Source organism: Morchella sextelata (genome assembly GCF_020137385.1).
Source record: "Morchella sextelata strain SCLS chromosome Unknown scls_17, whole genome shotgun sequence".
Taxonomy (NCBI): domain Eukaryota; kingdom Fungi; phylum Ascomycota; class Pezizomycetes; order Pezizales; family Morchellaceae; genus Morchella; species Morchella sextelata.
Window position 1 is genome coordinate 1,611,780 of NW_025408632.1, and position 22,976 is coordinate 1,634,755.

The window sequence follows — 22,976 nt, forward strand, 5'->3', positions numbered from 1 at the left end:
CCGAACTTTAGTGAGGATGTGCCACGAACACGTTCAGCTTCCGAACGGTACGCGTAAGAAATAAATATTAACGTCAACTCATCTCGGCGGTCCAAGTTCCACGGCTTCAATAAATCTCTACATCTCCGTTACGAGATGTTTCGAACCTCAGCCATATAAGAATGAAATCGAAAACGTATTTCTTCGCACTTAGGAGGTTCCGTTCGTGGATTGACGTATTTCGCGCAATAGTGCGAATAACAAGTACCTTCGCCGAAAGACATTCTAAAAGAGTGAAAGACGCGACTCTGAGCGCAATAAGGTATTACATAGTAATCATAAGGAGGTTTGACCAGAAAACGCCTTGAAAATCGTATATCCAAAGTATATGCTATCCCGAGGCTCAGCTGGCCATAGCTGATATCTAATGAAAGCCACGTGATGTGTTTGAGAAAACAAAATTAGTTTGAAAATACTTTCCGGTGATCTCGATATTGGGCGCGCGCGTCGATGCTTTACAGCGGAATGTAGAACCATCCATATCCACTAGAAGTTCCAAACCTTTTCTAGAGTTGATTGGCTCGAAGTATTTTCAGCTGTCTCGTGGTATTGATGAAGAAATGTTTCAAAGGAAGAACAGTTTAGATCCATCGAAAGATTTCCTTTCACGTGGGACTAGTGGCAAAACATGGGGGTGACAATTCACTGATCAGTACCGTAGGGAGAATCTTATCTCAACTATACCACCTTCCGAACCATTTACCTGAGATCAGAATAGCTTTGAATATTCTATGCTTGATGATCGTACTCGTGAGGGAGGGCTTGAAAAGATTATTTCTTTGACGACAGAAGACTCATTCCTCGTGAGATTGGTGGCTTAGGCGGGGGGCGGACCAAGCTGACCTGCACCGTTTTCGCAGTGATCGGTCAGAATATGATGGAAAATTAAAGCACTCGCCAACAGCATCGCTGCTCCCATGGATATTCTTGTTGACGTAGAAGCTAGAGATATCAGGAATATGAAAGTATCAGTACATTAGCTCAGAAATGTTGTCGGATAGGCAACATCATGTGAAGCTTAAGAGTGCTTGGCCCGTCGACTCCCTGACTTGTATTTCAACAGCGACGCTCGAGACTTTAAATTACGAGTAATGGAATCGCGAGTAATAGAATCGCGGGCGGGGGACACTTGCGAATCTATGACTATCACAGACACATAATTAACTCATCCGCCGCTAGCATAATCAGTTTTCCTAGCCCCATCGCAACGGGTGCGAACGTATGGGAGCTTCATCATCGACTGTCACTCGTATGACAGGAGGCTTGGCAGATTCTTGTGAAGGCTTGGCAAGGTGTCGAGTGAGAATACGTGATGAAAAGACCCACCATCACTGAGTGTGCGCAGTGTTTTGTAGACCTTCAGCAGCATTTTCATTACTCGTTAACAGGTCTTGGATGTTCATTCCAACTTTCTGGCTCCTCCCGCCTTTGTCATTAATTCCACTCAAATCACAATTAGCCATTTTGAGAGAATGTTAGGCTATTAGGCGTGGGCCAGATTGACGGATCTACTTTGCCGTGAATGATTTTTGCGGGGGGGTAGATTCACATGTAGATGGGGCTAGCTAGATTTTCGATGAGGTTGTGACATAAGTTATATATATATATACATAAATGTAGAGAGTTTTGAATATATACACTAGTGGTTGATCGGACAGTCTGCGTGCACCTTTACCAACACCGCGAAGCGTCTCCCGATCTCCTTGATCTCACTTGGATTGTTGTATTTCTTTACAAGCAGAGGTACCATCAGTCAGTACCACACTTGTGTCGGGAGCGTATTCCTACAGTCTTTGACACTTAGAATCGTTAATTTATCAAGTTACAGGACCAGATGTGAATTTCCCCGGGACTCGGTACCAATTTTGTTATTCAGCCCGACTTAGGAGTTATGAATGAAGTGATAATTGAGCCTTTGCGTTTGGCGAGTTGGGGTCTATGAGCCACAGTCTCGGTGGTGGCAAAGTAGTACTGTGAGATGCAGCTGGTGGTCTGACGTAGATCCAGCGGCAACGCAACGAAATTTGACCTCCCAACTTCGCATACTTGCAACTCGTCCATTTGTTGTCCGATTATTGCGCTTTTTAGATCGTTGGGAAGCAAGAATCAAGCGCTACCTCCCTATAAGGGGACTTTCCTTGAATACAAGTAGGTGTGACTGTAATTCCGATTTCGTCTAGGGTAAGAAGCAATGATGTCATAGGGTCATGGAGGCGATTGAACAACTCTTTCAAGAGTTCGTATAGGGGATAGAAGAGCTGGAGCACCTTGTTAACCTGATACGGTATGATAATACTAGGTGGAGAGGTCAGCAACGGGAGGGTGGCTGCATGATTTAGAAAGCGTAACAGGCAATACATGATTGAACTATTTCCAGTTTGTATTCTTAGGTTTACAAAAGAGGAGGTGTATCGGCTTGCCCTCTGTCTACGAATTCCCGATGTTATACAATGTGATAATGGCATTGTTGGAGATAGAATCCCAACTTTATGTTTGTTATTGGCGCGGTTTCCCTGGCCTAATAGCCTCGCAGAAGTCCACCTCAAGTTTGGGTGGAAACCAGAGAGAGTCTCCCGGACAGTTAATACTTTGATAGGGTTTCTTTACGAGGAATGAAAACATCTGTTGGTATTTGATGCTGAACGTCTTACACCTGAAAGACTGGTATCTTATAGACATATAATACGAGAGAGAAGTGCTATATTATATACATGCTTTGGCTTTATTGATGGTACTATCCGGTCAGTAGCTCGTCCTACATGGGGGCAAGAAACGATATAGAAGGGATGGAAACGAGTAAACTGTTTGAAATACCAGGCGCTTGTATATCATGACGGAATTATGCCACATTTATGTGGACCAGTTGAGGGACAGCTGAGTGATTTAACAGTATATAATCAGAGTGGACTTTCTGAAGTTCTTGAACAACATGCAAACGCCCCTGATGGTACTCCATTCCAAGTATATTATGGCTCGGCATATATAGGAGCACTCAAGGACCACCTTTTTACGCCTTATCGAGGTGTAGCACTTGATCAAGAAGAAAGAGATTGGAATAAAGCTATGTCAAAGATTCGAATTATCGTTGAATGGAGTTTCAAAGAAGTATTGCAGCTGTCTATATTCCTTGATTTCCCAATGAAACAGCATGTATTGAGCTCTCTCGTCAGTCTCCAATACCCAGTAGCAGTAATCCTACCTCACGCGCATGTCTGTTTACACCATCCTCAAATTCCCTAGTACTTTGCAAGAGAAAACCTTCTTGATTTACCTGAAGAGATGAAGGTACCGGGGCTGTCCCTATCGCCTACTCTTGAGTAGTATTTTCATTCACCTAACCACGCCGTATAGTTCCCTGTATCCAATTCTGAATGATTTTGTTGGTTAACTTCTGAGAACGTATCAACTCCCGCATGTCCTCATGCCACTCTTCGTGTTCTGACCGAGTCGTAAGAACGTCCTATCCCCCCAGGAAGTATGATTCGGACGCCCTATCCACCAGGTACCTGTTTTACCGAATTACACTCAAAAGGTCACCCCGCTCACCAGAGAATTCCGACCCCATTCAGCAGCGACTCACAACGCGAGATAGCCAGGTCCAAGGTGGACTTCATATTGGGGAAGCGCTAGTAAGACTATAGAGATCTAAAGAAAATATTGAATACCTTATTCATGCCATGTCTGATCGTCGCCTCCGCGTTTGATGATTTAGCATCTCTCCGCATGCAGGTATTTCCTGACCTTGTTGGCACAGCAAGCATAAAAGCCTCGACTGATAAGATGTCAGTTATTCAGTTATTTGTTGGAAAAAGACTTAGGCTTGAAGACTATAATTGTCCTGGCTGAAGTGAGGGCATTGCCGCACAGGCAGCGTTAGCGTGCTCATGTGGAGGAGGGTGCGTTCTGGCGCGCTCAATTGCAAAGCGCGCTGACTTATGGGTGGAGTGTTTCCTTATGATTCGGGCGCTAATTGGAGGTCTATACGATATAATAGTTTCCTGGCCGATAGGGCACCCAATTCGTATGTTCTGCTGGACAGGACGACTTACGGATCGGACAGAACAACAAGTTTTCTCAAATTATCTGTGACCGTTGTCCATCGCTCCTCTTTTCTCCCAACCATATTGATGATAGGATCATCAGCTAACACTTGTGTAGCGAGTGCTCTATCTTACCATTCAGCCCAAGCGGCACCTCTCAATTTTTTATTTGGTCCCTTCTTCCAAAAACCCGGAAACCCGGGGTAAAGGAGAGCAAAACTCTTCGGGTCCGGGTCCTAAAAAGTTCACTGCCCTTTCTGCGCGCATCACGAATAGCATGAAGAATCTGAAGGGTTTTTGGTTTTTCTGACATTTGCGGCATATCAGTTTATTCCTCTAGTATGTACATGATCCTCTTTTCTCTTTATCTCGCAGACTCACCTTTGACCTTCTCCAAGCGTTGCTGTTGTAAAAAGATCAAAGTGATTTTCAGGGATCGCCAACTTGGCTATACTATCGCAAATATGGCAACCCAGCTTTTCACTCGAGGTTTTTTTAGGATGGAAAGATGAAGTCGAGCTCAGTTTTTATTTAACCGGGCATCTAATTCCAGTGGCCATCCGCCAACCCGTCCTCATCCCATCCGCACTTTAAATACCCAGGTTTTCGGGTAAATTACTAAAATGCAGAGAAGATCAACGCGCAACAAACCCTAGCCCTAACCTACCCATCTGTGTCAGCCTCACCCCGCAGCCGCAGAAAAAGAGCATTCAGGTACCTAAATCCTACTATCGTCAGCTACCTCCTTTGCACTGAACATGTCTTCTTCCAAAACCTCCGCAGATTCTAAAACCACCACCACCTCTCCGGCCACCCCCCCCAAGAAGGATGCTCTCGACACCCCGCCCCCCTACCTTAACCCCGTAACCCCCGGTATCTCCCTGTTACCCTTGCTCATACTTTATAGAACTGACTCGAGAGGCCTAGCCATCTGCTCTAGTGGCCTTATAGACTTCTCGCACCTCTCCACACTGACGGCCGAGCAGCTGGTTAAATTCGACGAGGAGCTCGTACCGTTGTGCCGCCGGTGGATGGCGCGGTCGGGCAATGGAATGCCGATGCAGGAGTTCCGTGACTGGCTCCGCGGTTATGGCTTCTTTGTGTCTATGGATAGGAGAAAGTACAGGCAAAGGGCAGCAGAGGAGGGGGTTGAGCTGGGTGTGAGGCTGGCGGCCATGGTAGCTTTCAGTGTGTCATCTATCCAGGGGGACGGTGTATCCCGAACGACAGCTTTTTGGTCCACGGTGAGAGAGCTGGTGGAGGTAAGGGGGTTATCGGGTAAGATTTGAGGGGGAGGGGTGAGATTTTGTGGCTTCCGATAAGTGGTGGAGTCGAGGAGGAATTGTGATTTGGGTTTTACGGGGGCGCGGGGAGAGAGCTCCTGGCTTCCAAGTAATGTAGCCCACTGAGGGGATATGAGAAGAGGGGTTTGAACCGCGCAAGTGAAATCGAATAATAACTATAATTATAAATATCTAAGGGACTAGTCCTATCTCATGTAGCCCGAATATGGGATAATAGCCGCAATGAAATAAGATAGCGTAGCGACTTGGCTTCAGGGTTGGTTGAGTGTGTCCCACATGTAATTTTATTTTTTCCGTTCTCATCCAGGATTATACGCTCGTTGTGATTAGTTATTGAAATGGTATCCATTCGCGGGGAAGCCTGTGATAAAACTCGTTCTCGATCTGAAAGCGAGCCTAACTGTTGAGAAGCCATGTTCAACTGTGTATGTCCCCTAACCCTATAAGCGACGGGGTAGGTGGTATATCTTTAGAAGCTATTTGCACACATAAAACACGTCATCCAGAGGTGGCCCCGTTGCTTACGATTAGTACGCTATCTGGAATGGAAGCTTGAGTGTACTGCTGGTAATATGTTCCAGCTGCTACTAACGAGCGCCCCAGACCCAATTAGGTATTCCATAATCGTTCATCAACATGTGTAATTGGCCTCTAGAAGAGAGTGAGTATTAGGGGGTGCATCATCAAGTATCACCCGACCCCCTCTCCACGCTTTCTGTTGGATATTTGGCTTTTCAAATGATGTCGAACGGGGGCGGGTGATGTGTCATGACGTGACCTGTCCTTGTAATGTTGAAGACAGCTGTCCAACGTGTCCGATCCGTGACTATATAGCTAGTTAGTTTCTTTGTCGAGACTACAATCAAGTCACTTAACTGTCTCGCACTCGTCCTGTCTTGTCCTTATTCTGTATCGTCCTCGTTCAACGTTTTCAACACTTTCGCCACTCACAGAGCCGAGTATTGCTTGTCTCGAAAGATTTTGTTTAGCGCAGCAACATCCGTACCTCCCCTCCATAGGCTGATGGTGTAGTAGATGTCGGAATGTCAATGTATAGCGCAGCCACACCGACCTACATATCCCAAGTGGCACCACCCGAAATACGCGGTATGATGCTAGCGCCGTTCAACTTTGTCATGCTTATTGGGCAGTGGGTTTGCCAGATTTCTGTACAGTGCCAGGCCAACCTGAGTAGATTCGTATTGGCATGTATCTTACAGGGTACACAACACCTGTCGGGAAACCTATCATTTCTTGTACCGATAATAACGCAATATATCGTGCCTGGAATCTTATTTACATGTACCTGGTTCCTTCCTGAATCACCGTCATGGCTTGTTGGGCGTGGTAAAACCGAGGCCGCCAGGGCGTCTCTTGGCTGGCTCTACGGCGCAACATGTGACGTCGATAAACGGCTGCTTGACCTTCAGGATACTCCGAATAAAGAGAAGGCCTGTCCCCGGATGAGATATTTCGCTTGCTTCAAGTGCTCTAACCTGGTTTGTCACGCAAGACCCCATCTCTTTGAGGCAATCCATCTAATCGGCGTCAAAGAGGCGCACGATAATATCAGTTGGAACTTTATTCTCACACCAACTCGTTGGCGTGCCGTTCATTCTTAGCAATGTACGTTAAAAAGAACCAGTCACCCAAAGCCCATACCAAGCACAAGTTACTAATTCATGAGGGGCGGGAGCTAGACCACGTATTTCTTTATTCTTGCCGGAATCAAGCAGTCACAGGCATTTAATGTTTGCCCTGCAAGAACTGCCAAATGTGCTCTCATGGTACTTGGTTGAAAGACTGGGCCGTCGTGTCATGCTCCTAACTGAGGTATCTGTCATTGTCGTGTCACATTACATTGTCGGGGGAATTGGAACGGACAGCAGGTACACCTCCGGAGCAATTCCCAAGGTCGTTATTACATTCATGGTCATACTCTCAATCTCTTTATAGCTGTTAGTTGGCTCAGCGTGAGAGTCCCCCAACCCCGACCCACCCCAACACCTTCGGCTGATGACAGAGTACGGTTGATTAGAGGGTGGGCTGTTACGGGCGAAGTCAGCTTTCTTGAGCTACGAGCTTCAACCCAATCGATCTCTGTTGGTTTCAGTTGTTGCTTCGGTGGTGCTCTTACAATTGCTGTGCCGTATATTATTGTTAGTCATTTACAGGATCTTTCTCCCCCACCCCCCCACCCCCCCTCTCCCCCCAACTGCCCGAAGCTAATTTGAAACGAATCCTGATCAAGGGAGCCTTGGTCCGAAAATTGGCTTTATCTTTGGCTCCCTTAGTTTTCTTTCCCCCCATCTATGCCTCTCCTGCACCTTCACCTCCATCTCCACTTTGAAACTACCTCCAGTTCACCACCGCCTGTACTTACCGTTACCTCCGTCTCCACCTCAGTGTATAGTTTGCCTCCAAGTCCACCTCCGTATAAAACTCAACCTCCGCCTTGCGCCAGCATGCACCACTTCCATTGATTTCTCGTGCCTTTTCTTCCTCCGAGCAAAGCTCCACCTTGTACTCTCCTCTACCTCCACCTACACAACCAAGTCTAACTTGATACCGTCACAAGCTAGGATAAACGAGTGCGTCATGATGCATCACTCACTGGATAAGCTACCACCTCGCCGCCGTCTCTCCACCTTGAGCTCTAAGTTACATGCACCTAGCTGCTAGCTACCTGAATCTGGATACTGAGCGAATCGCCTCCAACAGACTTCCAACTGCACAATTGAACGTCGCGCACATATGACCAGGCTACACAGAGCCGTGCCAGCGCCACATCCCCGCCTGCAACTGTGCGAGACACCGCCAAGAAAACCATACCCCCTCCGCATGCAGCACTCCTTCCAATATCTTCCTCCTACACATCACCTCCCACCTCCGCATCCCCGCCAACTTGCACCCCCCCCCACAAGGCCTTGCCCACATCTCCTGCGCCTATTGTATAGACCGACAACGTTGTCCGACTCCGACTCAGCCTAAGACTAAGACAGTAACAGTAACAGTTAGCAATACACAACGGGGCAACACCGTGTTACACGTCAAGTGATTGACGATTGCGCGACGACAAACCTCACCAACCCCCCCCCCCCCCCCCCAAACAATCAAAGCTCCGAGCATCAGCCGCAGAGCTTCCTCTAACCAGATATAGATATACCCTGCCTCCAACGAAAATGTCCTCCCCACCAACCCCTTGTCTGCTATTGTCACTACCTCCTGACATCATTCACCTCATCTGCGACCAACTCACCGTCCCCCACCTGGGCATTGTTCGCCCGCACGTGCCACACCATGCACGCCCTCATCGCCCCCAAGCTCCATCTATGGTGCGCGTGCAACTTGTACGAGCTCTTCATGCGGGGGATAGACGGTGATATGCCCCGCTCGCTCGAGCACGCCCTTAACATCCGCGCTGCCCACCCAGGAGACTGGAGTGAGGCGAAGGTCATGTTACTCGAGAAGGCGATCGGCAGGCATTCGCCCGAGGCGGTCCGTATTCTTTTGGCGCATGGCGCAGACCCCAACAGAGCGCTGATGGAGGGCGTGTCGGTGAAAACGCTGCTTGCGGTGGTGGTCAGGATGTGTGATGATGCGGTTGCTATGGTTCCACCTTCCGCGGGTGCGGACGCTAGCTACGAGCCTGGGTTGTCTGCCGGTGGGGCAGGAGGTGCGCAGGCGGGAGGTATGCGGGCAGATGCGGAGTTGTGTGCGGAGGTGGTGGAGCTTTTAGTGAAGTATGGGGCGGAGATGACTCACCCGGGTTCGGGATCTGGCGAATCTTGTAGCGGGTAAGATGATGAGATGAGTCCGATTCTCCTACGGCAGAAGGTGGTCCGAATCAGCAGCTCTAAATAAATCATGGGATATTATTTTTTAACTCTGTGCCCATGTACCACTGTTGATTGTAGCCGTCATCTCTCTGTTGGCGCCCCTGATCTAATTCCGATTCCGACTCGGATTCAGCAATTAGAGGTCCGCCTAACGGCCGCCGCGAGAACCACCGCCCAGACCTCCAATAAGCCCTGTGTCATGGGCTTGCCCGTGCTACCAATGGCCACCAATAAGAGTGTGCTCGCAACTAGCGGTTGTGATATTGGGCTTATTTGACGGCGAGCTCATGTCTCTGTAGGCCTGTATTCACACTGATTTGACTTTGTTACATATATACCGCCAGAACAGTGCCTTTTATAAGTCTCGTTTTGAGTTTAAATAACCCTGATGTTGGGCTTATTTGACGGTGAACACATTTTACGTTCTGAGTTCCTTGTAAACATATGTTTAGTTTAAGAATCATTGCTATTCAGGCGGATGATAATTGACAAGTATTTTTATATAACAACTAGGTTCACGGTCGCGATTTTGGGAGCGTGCGGGTACGGGTGTGGGTGGTTCCATGTGACTTGCTGGGAAAAGTGGCGAGGATGCTAGAAATTTCTTAGTGGTGTGGGTATTTAAGAAGGGCACCTCGCCAACTTTTTTTCAAGATTACAGACTTTGCATTGAGAGGTCCGGAGTCTTTCTTAGTGTAGGTGTGGCAGTGTTGCCAAGTTTTTTTTGGTCCGGCACTTGGTTTGAGTCCGGCGTGAGGAGCTATCAACGAGATTTGACCTCCACCATTACGATTGCCTATAGAATCACCAACTCTCATCCAATTGCGATATTTTTGAGTGTCCTGGAATGCGATTCTCTTACTCTACCATTCTCCATAATCAGATATGCCTGAACCTGAAGACCTCTATCTCTAATTCATTATTGGAGTAGTGGAATTGAAAGTATTGGCCAGTGCATCCGTACAGGACAATACAAGATTGAGAGGGCGGCAGCAGTAAGGGGGAGTTATTCACCTTAACACTTTAGAGGGTGAAGCTTAGAAGACCTACTAAAGATTCTCCCGGGATGAGGTATATCGGCTGACTAAGTGCCTGCGAATACCTCAAAGAGTACAGAGTAATAACCTGATTTTTAAAGACAAAATCAGAGCTCTGTGCATCCTATTAGTATTGCTAGCTTTGCCTAATCGATGAACTGATCTACATCTCAAGTTTGAATGGAAGCCAGAGAAGGTCTCTCGTATTGTGAATATACTGTTATAGTTTATTCACGACACTTGGAGACACTTCCTTGTTTTTGGTTAACAACACCTCTTAAGGGGACGAGTAGCGAGTATTCCGCATGGTACGAAGGGGGTAGTAGAGGTCAGTATGGGAGCTCGTAATAGGGGTCTTGAGAGATTCTAGCGTTGGTGCCGGTCAATGGGACAAAGGAAGCAGCGGCACGGTGTTCTTCTTGAGTAAAGAAGAGAAAGTAATATTGTATAGTAACAGACAGCGTAGGTAGAGAAGACGTTGCGTAAAGAAGGAAAGAAGAGAAAAAGAACAAGAAACAAGGGCGAACCCTCCTAATATACCCAAGGAAATTCCCGTGATGACAAATCCAAAGTGACTCATACGCTTACGATCAACAGAATCAGATAGAACCCAACAGAATCTTTCTGACTAATCCAACTCCTCGTAACCCAGTGTATTCACTAATCGATCCATGAAAGTAGCCCCTCCCTTCAAGCGCGAGCTCCTGCGAGCCTTAACCTTAACCTTTCCTTCCAACGGTCCAGGTTTATCGGGGTAACATATATGGAAAATATCAACGGCGGCGGTATTATCGTGGTATGCGGCGGGTTCCCAGGTAGGGTCGGTATAGCCTGTCCATTTGACAAAATATTGCAGGCCGTTGTTTCTTGTTTCCCGCGAGTCCAAGATTTCCTCAACTGCATACTCCTCTTCCTGCTCAATGATAATAGGCGGGGGTGGTGGTTGAATTTGCCCCGGGACAGGATCATTTGCAGCGGAGTGTAGCAACGATACATGGAAGACGGGGTGCATTTTCATACTCCTAGGCAGGTCGACTCGGTACGCATGTGGCGAGATGATTTCTTTGACGGGGAACGGTCCCAGTTTCTTCCAGTCCAACTTCCGAGAGTTACGGGTGGTTCGGATGTTTTTTGCTGAAACAAACACCATATCGCCGATAACGTACCGCGGAGCCGGCGTTCATTTGGTATTAATGGCCTGCTCTTGTTGGTCTTGCGCTGTACGGATGTTGGAACGGAGGTGTGGGTGAAGTTCTTTCATCTTCGAGGCGAAGTCTTTAGCATTGAGACTCGGTGGGGTCCCATCAAGCGGTTTAATCGTCACTGTGAACCGGGGTTGGAAATCATAGTTCGCGAAGAATGGTGTAGCTTTGGTGGATGCGGAGACCTGATTGTTGGCGGAGAATTCTGCCATAGGGAGCCATTTTACCCAATCGTCCTGTTGGTAAGAGACATATCCTCGTAGGTATTGTTCCATTACAGCGTTCAACCTTTCAGTTTGGCCGTCGGTCTCCAGGTGAAAGGCGGTGGACATTCTTGCTTCGATGTCGAGGTGTTTACAAAGAGCCCTCCAGAATTTGGCTGTAAATTGCGTGCTGCGGTCGGAGGTGACATGTGTGGGTAGCCCATGGAGCTTCCATATATTTCGCAGATATACTTGGGCGACGTCTTCAGAGTTGATGGTGGTATTACAGGGAAGGAGATGTCGCATATCTGTTAACCGGTCAATAACTACCATAATCGCGTCGTACCCTTCGCTCTCCGGTAGGCCAGTAACGAAGTCCATTGATACCTCCCGCCATGGTTGTTCGGGAATCGGTAAAGGTCGAAATACGCCGACTTTTCCATGGGTATTGGGTTTGCTTCGTTGACAGGTGTGGCAGTTCCGAACGTAGCGGGCAATATAATTCCGCATAAGGGGCCAGTAGTAGTCTCGACTGATGAGTTCGAATGTTTTTTCGCGTCCAGGGTATCCGGCGGAGGCAGCGTCATGGTAAAGTTGGAGGATTTGGAGCTTGAGAGGGTCGTAGTCGGGTACATATATACTATCTCGGTAAAGCAACCGGCCTTCAACCTCGGTGCATTCGGCGAGTGATATGTCCTTTGATTGTCGTTCGCCTTTATTCCGCATATCCAGTATCTTTTGCGGAAACGGGTCAGCGCAATATCCTTCATAGAATAGTCTATACAGTGAGGCGTTCTTTTCAGCGGGCTGATTTGAGAAAGAACCCGCCAACAAACTTAGCTTTGCGTCAAGATTCTCTTTCTTTAATACAACTTGACTCTGATATAATTGTCTTTCATCCCCCTCTCCAGGGAGATCTCCTGATCTTCTTGTCAACGTGTCCGGTTTCCCTCCTTGTTTCCCTGGTCGGTACTTAATGACAAAATTAAACCGTGACAGGTATTCCGCCCACCGTGCTTGTCTCCGGTTGAGTTGCTTAGTACTTATAAAGTATTCGAGATTCTTATGATCGGATATGATGGCGATTGGGTGTGCAGCCCCTTCAAGTTCCAGTCGCCATTCCTCAAAGGATCGAATAATCGCCAGTAATTCCTTGTCGTAAATCTCGTAGTTGCGTTCAGCGCGGGAGTGCTTTTTTGAGAAGTATGTGACGGGTCGAAGGGTACCATTATCATCGTATTGGGAGAGTATACCAGCAGAGACATAGTCAGATGCATCGGTTTCCACAGTAATTTTTTCTCCGGGTCGAAATAGGTAAGGATAGGAGCGGTTGGGAAGGCTTCTTTCAGGTCGTTGAAGGCAGTTTGGGCTTCGGGTGTCCATTCGAATGGTATATCCTTACGTGTCAGTCTGGTAAGGGGAGAAGCCAGTTCCGAGAATCCGCGTATGGATCGGCGGTAAAAGTTAGGGAAACCTAGAAATGCTTGCACATCCTTAACTGTTTTGGGGACGGTCCAATTCTTCACTGTCTCCACTTTCCTTGGGTCCATTTTAATACCATTAGGTTCGATAATGAGGCCGAGATAGGTGGTGCTTTGTGTATGAAATTCACATTTCTCTGGTTTCAGCAGTACTCCATTTCTTTGTAGGGCTTCCAGGACCTTTTCGACGTGTACTTGATGTTCCTCGAAGGTGTCGCTGTAAATGAGAATATCGTCAAGGTAGGCTGTACAGAACATATCAAGGTAGTCGCGGACGCAATCATTGATAAAGTGTTGTAAGGTGGCCGGCGCATTGGTAAGGCCAAAGGGCATCACCGTATATTCGAAATGTCCGTAACGAGTAAGGAAGGCTGTTTTCCATTCTTCACCCTCTCTCAAGGGGGCGAGTAGCGAGTATTCCGGAAGGTACGAAGGGTGTAATAGGGCCGGTGTAAGAACTCGCAATAGGCGTCCTAAGGGGCTCTGGTGTTAGTAAGGGCCAACGGAACAAGGGGAAGCGAGGCGGTGGTCTTCTTGAGTAAAAAGAAGAGAAAGATAATATTGTATAGTAATGGACAGCGTAGATACAGAAGACGTTGCGTAAGGAAAGAAAGAAAGAGAAAAGAATGAGAAATAAGAACGAACCCCCCTAATATACCCAAAGAAATCCCAGCGATGACAAATCCCAAGTGACTCATACATTAACGATCAACATAACCCGATAGAACCCAATAGAACCTTTCTGACTAATCCAACTCCTCGTAACCCAGTACGTTCCCTAATCGATCCATGAAACCCTCAGCCATTCGGATCTGATTATATCCTTGGCGAAGGTCAAGTTTGGTGTACCACTTGACTTTGGAAAGGCGGTCGAGAGTTTCCCGGATGAGCGGCAGCGGGTAGCGGTTTTTGACAGTGAGTTCGTTGAGGCCACGATAATCGACACAGAGGCGAAGTGTTCCATCGATCTTTTTAACAAATAGGACAGGGGCACCGGTAGGTGAAGAGCTGGCCTGAATGAAGCCTTTTTGGAGGTTGTCCTGTATGTATTGCTTAAGCACAACGAGTTCCTCACGGGACATACCATAAAGTGGCCCAAAAGGGGGCTCTTTCCCTTCCTTAAGCGGTATCTTATGGTCATAGGGGCGGCGAGGTGGCATCTCGTTAGCGAACTTTTCATCCATCATCTCGTGAAACCTCTTATACCGGGTTGGGACTCGGTTCCTCCAGTTTTCCTTAGGGGCCTCGCCCATGGTTTGATCTATTTCCTCAATAGTTGTGCTAAAGATTTGGAGCTTGTCCCTTCGAGCAAAGCGACAGAGGGCAGCTGAACTGACGAGGTGGAAACGGGGCGGTGGTGCAACCACTCTAATGGGAACGGGTGTTGCAGAAGAGTTGCACTTGCGTTTGCAGTATTCGGAGTCGAACAGTATACTATTGTCTTTAAACCGTAATGTGACGTCGTGCAGTTGAAGCCAGGGGATTCCGAGTACGAGTGGATACGAGCCGAGTTTGGTGACGAAGAAGGGGATAGTTTCATGGTGGGAGTCGATTGATAGCGGTAGGTAGCAGAGTTGGGTTATTTGTCCGGAAGATATGGGCCGTCCGTCGATGACTTCCAGAGTGCGGGGTGATTGAAGGGGGAGAAATAGGAGGTTGTTATGGCGCGCGAATGTTTCATCAATGAATGTGGATCCGGAGCAACCGGTATCAATCAATGCGTGGGTTTGAATGGATATTTTATTGTTTACAATTTTACAAGAAGCAACAAAATGATCCCCATCCAATTTATCCTCCACAGACGATACCGAGAAGCCAGAGATAGAAAACGCAGACAAAGGAGAAACATTGGAAGGTCTCGGGCAGGGGCCATTGATCAAGCCCGGGACTACTGAAAACCCGACTCGGAGGAGGCGGGACTAGCGATCGGTGGGACAGCGGGGTCGGCGGCAGTAAGAACGGGTGCGAGGAGGGCGCCCCTCATAACCGGTTGATTACCGTGCGGGCGATTGGCAGAGGGGCAGTTGGCGAAGACATGGCCAGGGTTGGCGCAGTACATACAGAGATTGTTGTCCCTTCGCCATTGTTTTTCGGCGGCAGAGGTTTTGCGCTGTCCATTGACAAAGGTGTATCATTGTTCGGCGGCAGGGCGTTGAGTGGGACGGGCTTGGAGGGCGGAGAGGTCCATTGGGGTGAGGCCTCCGGCGGTATGAGATGGGTGTGCGACAGCGGCGGGGGCGGTAAATTGTCCCATCGTATTCCGAATAGCCCATTGTTCAGCTTTACGGCCCCGAACCTAGTTGTCAATTGTCATCAACATGGTGGCATATGCCTCAATGGTATTAGGCCTATCTGTCCGGTATGTTATTGCGTCCTTCAGGTCTTCCGACAGTCCTTCGGTCAGGGCATCGATCTTGGCTCCTTCGTTGTAGTATAGGTAGGCAACAATACGGAGGAACTGTGAGTAATAGGTGGCAAAGTCCCCTTTGCCTTGCTTCAGGGCAACGAGTTGACGACGGGCGGTACCCCGGGAATCTGGGTCTCCAAACGAGGCTTCCAGGTGGGCAACAAAGGCAGTGACGGAGGAGAAGGGGGCAGCAGGGTTAGCGTTAACGAGTGGAACGACCTGGTCAAGGGCCCTTCCTTCCAAGCGACTGATGGCATAGATAACTTTTGCTGCCTCATTTCGGAACCGATCGTGGTTGACCTCAAGTTTCATTCGAAGTTGGGTGGTGAATCCGAGCAGCTTGGTACGGGTACCATCGAATTTTTCGGGGTCTGGGAACTTTTCGGACCTGAAGGCGGGGGCGGTAGCAGGTGGGGGGGCAGCGGCAACGAGAACAGCGACGGTAGGGGCGGAGGCGGCATGGGCGACATTGAGGTCGAGGTTAAGCCGGATTACCTGCTCCTCGAGGTTGTCAATGGTTTCATTGGCGGCGGCGAATTGTGTACTAAGGGTATCCCTCTGGAGGCGGATGCGCTGGACAAGGACGGCGATATTCTTAAATAATTCGGCAGCGTCGACCTCATACTGTCGCTTGAATTCTTCTACATCGTTGGGTGGGGCCCATGTAGGTGGGTTGGGGGTGGACATGTCGTACGGTGCGGATGACGACGCAACGTAATCTCAAGGGGGCGAGTAGCGAATACTCCGCAGGGTACGAAGGGCGTAGTAGGGGTCGGTGTGGGAACTCGCAATAGGGGTCCTAAGGGACTCTAGCGTCGGTAAGGGTCAACGGGGCAAGGGGCGGCGAAGCGGTAGTCCTCTCGAGTAAAGAAGAGGAGGATGATATTGTAGAGTAATAAACAGCGTAGATACAGAAGACGTTGCGTAAAGAAAGAAAGAAAGAGAAAAAGAACAAGAAATACAAATAAACCCCCCTAATATACCCAAGGAAATCCCAGCGATGACAAATCCAACGTGACTCATACATTAACGATCAACAGAACCCGGTAGAACCCAATAGAACCTTTCTGACTAATCCAACTCTTGGTAACCCAATGTATTCACTAATCGATCCTTGAAACGATTTGATCGTCACTGTAAACCGGGGATGGAAACCATAGTTCTCGAAGAATGGTGTAGCTTTGGTGAATGCAGAGACCTGATTGTTGGCGGAGAATTCTGCCATAGGGTGCCATTTTACCCAATCATCCTGTTGATAAGAGACATATCTACGTAGATATTGTTCCATTACTGCGTTCAGCCTTTCAGTTTGGCCGTCGGTCTCCGGGTGGAAGGCGGTGGACATTCTTGCTTCGATGTCGAGGTGTTTACAGAGAGCCTTCCAAAACTTGGCTGTGAATTGCGTACCGCGGTGGGAGGTGACATGTGTGGGTAGCCCATGGAGCTTCCATATATTTCGCAGGTATAGTTGGGCGACGTCTTCGGAGTTGACGGTAGTATTACAGGGCAGGAGATGTCGTATCTTTGTTAACCGTTCAACAACTACCATAATCGCGTTGTACCCTTCGCTCTCCGGTAGGCCAGTAACGAATTCCATTGATACCTCCTGCCATGGTTGTTCGGGAATCGGAAACGTTCGAAGTACACCGAGTTTTCCATGGGTGTTGGGTTTGCTTCGTTGACAGGTATGGCAGTTGCGAACTTAGCGCGCAATATAATTCCGCATAAAAGGCCAGTAGTAGTCTCGACTGATGAGTTCGAATGTTTTTTTGCGTCCAGGGTGTCCGGCGGAGGCAGCGTCATGGTAAAGTTGGAGGATTCGGAGCTTGAGAGGGTCGTAGTCGGGTACATATATGCTGCTTCGGTAAAGCAACCGGCCTTCAACCTCAGTGCATTCGGCGAGTGATATGTCCTTTGATTGTCGTTCACCTTTGTTCCGCATATCCAGTATCTTTTGTGGAAATGGGTCAGCACTAAATCCTTCATCGAATAGTCTATTCAGTGAGGCGTTCTTTTAAGCGGGCTCATTTGGGAAAGAACCCGCCAACAAACTTAGCTTTACGTCAAGAATCTCCTTCTTCAATACCACTTGACTCTGGTGTAAGTGCCTTTCATCCCCCTCTCCAGGGAGATCTCCTGATCTTCTTGTCAACGTGTCCGGTTTCCCTCCTTGTTTCCCTGGTCGGTACTTAATGACAAAATTAAACCGTGACAGGTATTCCGCCCACCGTGCTTGTCTCCGGTTGAGTTGCTTAGTACTTATAAAGTATTCGAGATTCTTATGATCGGATATGATGGCGATTGGGTGTGCAGCCCCTTCAAGTTCCAGTCGCCATTCCTCAAAGGATCGAATAATCGCCAGTAATTCCTTGTCGTAAATCTCGTAGTTGCGTTCAGCGCGGGAGTGCTTTTTTGAGAAGTATGTGACGGGTCGAAGGGTACCATTATCATCGTATTGGGAGAGTATACCAGCAGAGACATAGTCAGATGCATCGGTTTCTACAGTAATTTTTTCTCCGGGTCGAAATAGGTAAGGATAGGAGCGGTTGGGAAGGCTTCTTTCAGGTCGTTGAAGGCAGTTTGGGCTTCGGGTGTCCATTCGAATGGTATATCCTTACGTGTCAGTCTGGTAAGGGGAGAAGCCAGTTCCGAGAATCCGCGTATGGATCGGCGGTAAAAGTTAGGGAAACCTAGAAATGCTTGCACATCCTTAACTGTTTTGGGGACGGTCCAATTCTTCACTGTCTCCACTTTCCTTGGGTCCATTTTAATACCATTAGGTTCGATAATGAGGCCGAGATAGGTGGTGCTTTGTGTATGAAATTCACATTTCTCTGGTTTCAGCAGTACTCCATTTCTTTGTAGGGCTTCCAGGACCTTTTCGACGTGTACTTGATGTTCCTCGAAGGTGTCGCTGTAAATGAGAATATCGTCAAGGTAGGCTGTACAGAACATATCAAGGTAGTCGCGGACGCAATCATTGATAAAGTGTTGTAAGGTGGCCGGCGCATTGGTAAGGCCAAAGGGCATCACCGTATATTCGAAATGTCCGTAACGAGTACGGAAGGCTGTTTTCCATTCTTCACCCTCTCTCAAGGGGGCGAGTAGCGAGTATTCTGGAAGGTACGAAGGGTGTAATAGGGCCGGTGTAAGAACTCGCAATAGGGGTCCTAAGGGGCTCTGGTATTAGTAAGGGCCAACGGAACAAGGGGAAGCGAGGCGGTGGTCTTCTTGAGTAAAAAGAAGAGAAAGATAATATTGTATAGTAATAGACAGCGTAGATACAGAAGACGTTGCGTAAGGAAAGAAAGAAAGAGAAAAGAATGAGAAATAAGAACGAACCCTCCTAATATACCCAAAGAAATCCCAGCGATGACAAATCCCAAGTGACTCATACATTAACGATCAACAGAACCCGATAGAACCCAATAGAACCTTTCTGACTAATCCAACTCCTCGTAACCCAGTACGTTCCCTAATCGATCCATGAAAGTAGCCCCTCCCTTCAAGCGCGAGCTCCTGCGAGCCTTAACCTTAATCTTTCCTTCCAACGGCCCAGGTTTGCCGGGGTAACGTGTATGAAAGGTATCAACGGCGGCGGTATTATCGTGGTATGCGGCGGGTTCCCAGGTAGGGTCGGTATAGCCTGTCCATTTGACAAAATATTGCAAGCCGTTGTTTCTTGTTTCCCGCGAGTCCAAGATTTCCTCAACTGTATACTCCTCTTCCTGCTCAACGGTAATAGGCGGGGGTGGTGGTTGGATTTGCCCCGGGACAGGATCATTTGCGGCGGGGTCTAGCAACGATACATGGAAGACGGGGTGCATTTTCATACTCCTAGGCAGGTCGACTCGGTACGCATATGGCGAGATGATTTCTTTGACGGGGAACGGTCCCAGTTTCTTCCAGTCCAACTTCCGGGGGTTACGGGTGGTTCGGATGTTTTTTGCTGAAACAAACACCATATCGCCGATATCGTACCGCGGGGCCAGCGTTCGTTTAGTATTAACGGCCTGCTCTTGTTGATCTTGTGCCGTGCAGATATTGGAACGTAGGTGTTCATAGAGTTCTTTCATCTTCGAGGCGAAGTCCTTAGCATTGAGGCTTGGCGGGGTCCTGTCAAGCGATTTGATCGTCACTGTGAACCGGGGTTGAAAACCATAGTTCGCGAAGAATGGTGTAGCTTTGATGGATGCGGAGACCTGATTGTTGGCGGAGAATTCTGCCATAGGGAGCCATTGTACCCAATCGTCCTGTTGGTAAGAGACATATCCTCGTAGGTATTGTTCCATTACAGCGTTCAACCTTTCAGTTTGGCCGTCGGTCTCCAGGTGAAAGGCGGTGGACATTCTTGCTTCGATGTCGAGGTGTTTACAAAGAGCCCTCCAGAACTTGGCTGTAAATTGCGTGCTGCGGTCGGAGGTGACATGTGTGGGTAGCCCATGGAGCTTCCATATATTTCGCAGATATAGTTGGGCGACGTCTTCAGAGTTGATGGTGGTATTACAGGGAAGGAGATGTCGCATCTTTGTTAACCGGTCAATAACTACCATAATCGCGTCGTACCCTTCGCTCTCCGGTAGGCCAGTAACGAAGTCCATTGATACCTCCCGCCATGGTTGTTCGGGAATCGGTAAAGGTCGAAATACTCCGACTTTTCCATGGGTATTGGGTTTGCTTCGTTGACAGGTGTGGCAGTTCCGAACGTAGCGGGCAATATAATTCCGCATAAGGGGCCAGTGGTAGTCTCGACTGATGAGTTCGAATGTTTTTTCGCGTTCAGGGTGTCCGGCGGAGGCAGCGTCATGGTAAAGTTGGAGGATCCGGAGCTTGAGAGGGTCGTAGTCGGGTACATATATACTATCTCGGTAAAGCAACCGGCCTTCAACCTCGGTGCATTCGGCGAGTGATATGTCCTTTGATTGTCGTTCACCTTTGTTCCGCATATCCAGTATCTTTTGTGGAAACGGGTCAGCGCTATATCCTTCATCGAGTAGTCTATTCAGTGAGGCGTTCTTTTCAGCGGGCTCATTTGAGAAAGAACCCACCAACAAACTTAGCTTTGCGTCAAGATTCTCTTTCTTCAATACAACTTGACTCTGGTGTAGTTGCCTTTCATCCCCCTCTCCATGGAGATCTCCTGATCTTCTTGTCAACGCGTCCGGTTTCCCTCCTTGTTTCCCTGATCGGTACTTAATGACAAAATTAAACCGTGATAGGTACTCCGCCCACCGTGCTTGTCTCCGATTGAGTTGCTTTGTGCTCATAAAGTATTCGAGATTCTTATGACCGGATATAACGGCGATTGGGTGCGCGGCCCCTTCAAGTTCCGGTCGCCATTCCTCGAAGGATCGAATAATCGCCAGTAATTCCTTATCGTAAATCTCGTAGTTGCATTCGGCGGGGGAGTGCTTTTTTGAGAAGTATGCGACGGGTCGAAGGGTACCATTATCATCATACTGGGAGAGTACACCGGCAGAGACGTAGTCAGATGCATCGGTTTCCACAGTAATTTCTTTCTCCGGGTCGAAATGGGTAAGGATAGGAGCCGTTGTGAAGGCTTCTTTCAGGGCGTTGAATGCAGTTTGGGCTTCAGGTGTCCATTCGAATGGTATATCCTTACGTGTCAGTCTGGTAAGGGGGGAAGCCAGTTCCGAGAATCCACGTATAAATCGACGGTAAAAGTTAGCGAAACCTAGAAACGCTTGCACTTCCTTAACTGTTTTGGGGACGGTCCAATTCTTTACTGTCTCCACTTTTCTTGGATCCATTTTAATGCCACTGGGTTCGATAATGAGGCCGAGGTAGGTGGTGCTTTGTGTATGAAATTCGCATTTCTCTGGTTTCAGCAGTACTCCATTTCTTTGTAGGGCTTCCAGGACCTTTTCGACATGTACTTGAGGTTCCTCGAAGGTGTCGCTATAGATAAGAATATCATCAAGGTAGGCTGTACAGAACATATCAAGGTAGTCACGGACGCAATCGTTAATGAAGTGTTGGAAAGTGGCCGGTGCATTGGTAAGGCCGAAGGGGATCACCGTATATTCAAAATGCCCGTAACGCGTACGGAAGGCTGTTTTCCATTCTTCACCCTCGGCCATTCGGATTTGGTTATACCCTTGGCGAAGGTCCAGTTTGGTGTACCATTTGGCTTTGGAGAGGCGGTCGAGAGTTTCCCGGATAAGCGGCAGCGGGTAGCGGTTTTTGACGGTGAGTTCGTTGAGGCTACGGTAATCGACACAGAGACGGAGTGTTCCATCAGCCTTTTTAACAAATAGGACAGGAGCACCGGCGGGGGAAGAGCTGGCCTGAATAAAGCCCTTTTTAAGGTTGTCCTGTATGTATTGCTTAAGTACGATAAGTTCTTCACGGGACATACCATAAAGTGGCCCAAACAGGGGCTCTTTTCCTTCCTTAAGCGGTATCTTATGATCATAGGGGCGGCGAGGCGGCATTTCGTTAGCGAACTTCTCGTCCATCATCTCGTGGAACTTCTTATACTGGGTTGGGACGCGGTTCCTCCAATCTCCCTTAGGGGCCTCGCCCATAGCTTGGTCGATTTCCTCGATAGTTATCCTGAAGATCTGGAGCTTGTCCTTCCGGGCAAAGCGGCAGAGGGCGGCTGAACTGACGAGCTGGAAACGAGATGGTGGTGCAATCCCTCTAACAGGAACGGGTATCGTGGAGGAGTTACACTTGCGTTTGCAGTATTCGGAGTCGAACAGTATACTATTGTCCTTAAACCGTAATGTGGCGTCGTGTAATTGAAGCCAGGGGATTCGGAGTACGAGTGGGTACGAGCCGAGTTTAGTAACGAAGAAGGGGATAGTTTCATGGTGGGAGTCAATTGACAGCGGTAGGTAGCAGAGGTGGGTAATCTGTCCGGAAGATATGGGCCGTCCGTCGATGACTTCAAGAGTGCGGGGTGATTTAAGGGGGAGAAATGGGAGGTTGTGATGGCGCGCGAATGTTTCATCAATGAATGCGAATCCGGAGCAACCGGTATCAATCAATGCGTGGGTTTGAATGGATATTTTATTGGTTACAATTTTACAAGAAGCAACAAAATGATCCCCATCCAATTTATCCTCCACAGACGATACCGAGAAGCCAGAGATAGAAAACGCAGACAAAGGAGAAACATTGGAAGGTCTCGGGCAGGGGGCATTGATCAAGCCCGGGACTACTGAAAACCCGACTCGGAGGAGGCGGGACTAGCGACCGGTGGGACAGCGGGGTCGGCGGCAGTATGACCAGGTGCGAGGAGAGCGCCCCTCATAACCGGTTGATTACCGCGTGGGCGATTGGCAGAGGGGCAGTTGGCAAAGACATGGCCGGGGTTAGCACAGTACATACAGAGATTGTTGTCCCTTCGGCATTGTTTTTCGGCGGCAGAGGTTTTGCGTTGTCCATTGACAAAAGTG

At 48.4% G+C, this 22,976-nt stretch overlaps 6 protein-coding genes across 6 annotated transcripts; 2 read left to right on the top strand and 4 right to left on the bottom strand.

Moving 5' to 3' along the window:
* Positions 1 to 4,837: 4,837 nt before the first annotated feature.
* Positions 4,838 to 5,368, top strand: H6S33_004519 (uncharacterized protein; the record flags this gene model as incomplete). The annotated part of the gene is made up of 2 exons (XM_044835888.1): positions 4,838 to 4,952; positions 5,007 to 5,368. 2 exons carry the CDS (start codon positions 4,838 to 4,840, stop codon positions 5,366 to 5,368), a joined length of 477 nt encoding a protein of 158 aa, XP_044691257.1.
* A 3,315-nt stretch (positions 5,369 to 8,683) lies between these two features.
* H6S33_004520 (uncharacterized protein) lies at positions 8,684 to 9,184 on the top strand (the record flags this gene model as incomplete). The annotated part of the gene is made up of 1 exon (XM_044835890.1): positions 8,684 to 9,184. One exon carries the CDS (start codon positions 8,684 to 8,686, stop codon positions 9,182 to 9,184), a length of 501 nt encoding a protein of 166 aa, XP_044691258.1.
* A 1,703-nt stretch (positions 9,185 to 10,887) lies between these two features.
* Positions 10,888 to 11,409, bottom strand: H6S33_004521 (uncharacterized protein; the record flags this gene model as incomplete). Its single annotated transcript, XM_044835891.1, has 1 exon — positions 10,888 to 11,409. One exon carries the CDS (start codon positions 11,407 to 11,409, stop codon positions 10,888 to 10,890), a length of 522 nt encoding a protein of 173 aa, XP_044691259.1.
* A 30-nt stretch (positions 11,410 to 11,439) lies between these two features.
* Positions 11,440 to 16,239, bottom strand: H6S33_004522 (uncharacterized protein; the record flags this gene model as incomplete). Its single annotated transcript, XM_044835892.1, has 5 exons — positions 11,440 to 12,855; positions 12,918 to 13,618; positions 13,942 to 15,064; positions 15,144 to 15,441; positions 15,464 to 16,239. 5 exons carry the CDS (start codon positions 16,237 to 16,239, stop codon positions 11,440 to 11,442), a joined length of 4,314 nt encoding a protein of 1,437 aa, XP_044691260.1.
* Positions 16,240 to 16,585: 346 nt separating this feature from the next.
* On the bottom strand, positions 16,586 to 17,149 carry H6S33_004523 (uncharacterized protein; the record flags this gene model as incomplete). The annotated part of the gene is made up of 1 exon (XM_044835893.1): positions 16,586 to 17,149. The coding sequence occupies one exon, from the start codon at positions 17,147 to 17,149 to the stop codon at positions 16,586 to 16,588; it is 564 nt and encodes a 187-aa protein (XP_044691261.1).
* Positions 17,150 to 17,254: 105 nt separating this feature from the next.
* On the bottom strand, positions 17,255 to 22,884 carry H6S33_004524 (uncharacterized protein; the record flags this gene model as incomplete). The annotated part of the gene is made up of 5 exons (XM_044835894.1): positions 17,255 to 17,503; positions 17,615 to 18,165; positions 18,243 to 18,732; positions 19,023 to 22,766; positions 22,846 to 22,884. The coding sequence occupies 5 exons, from the start codon at positions 22,882 to 22,884 to the stop codon at positions 17,255 to 17,257; spliced, it is 5,073 nt and encodes a 1,690-aa protein (XP_044691262.1).
* Between the last annotated feature and the right edge of the window lie 92 nt (positions 22,885 to 22,976).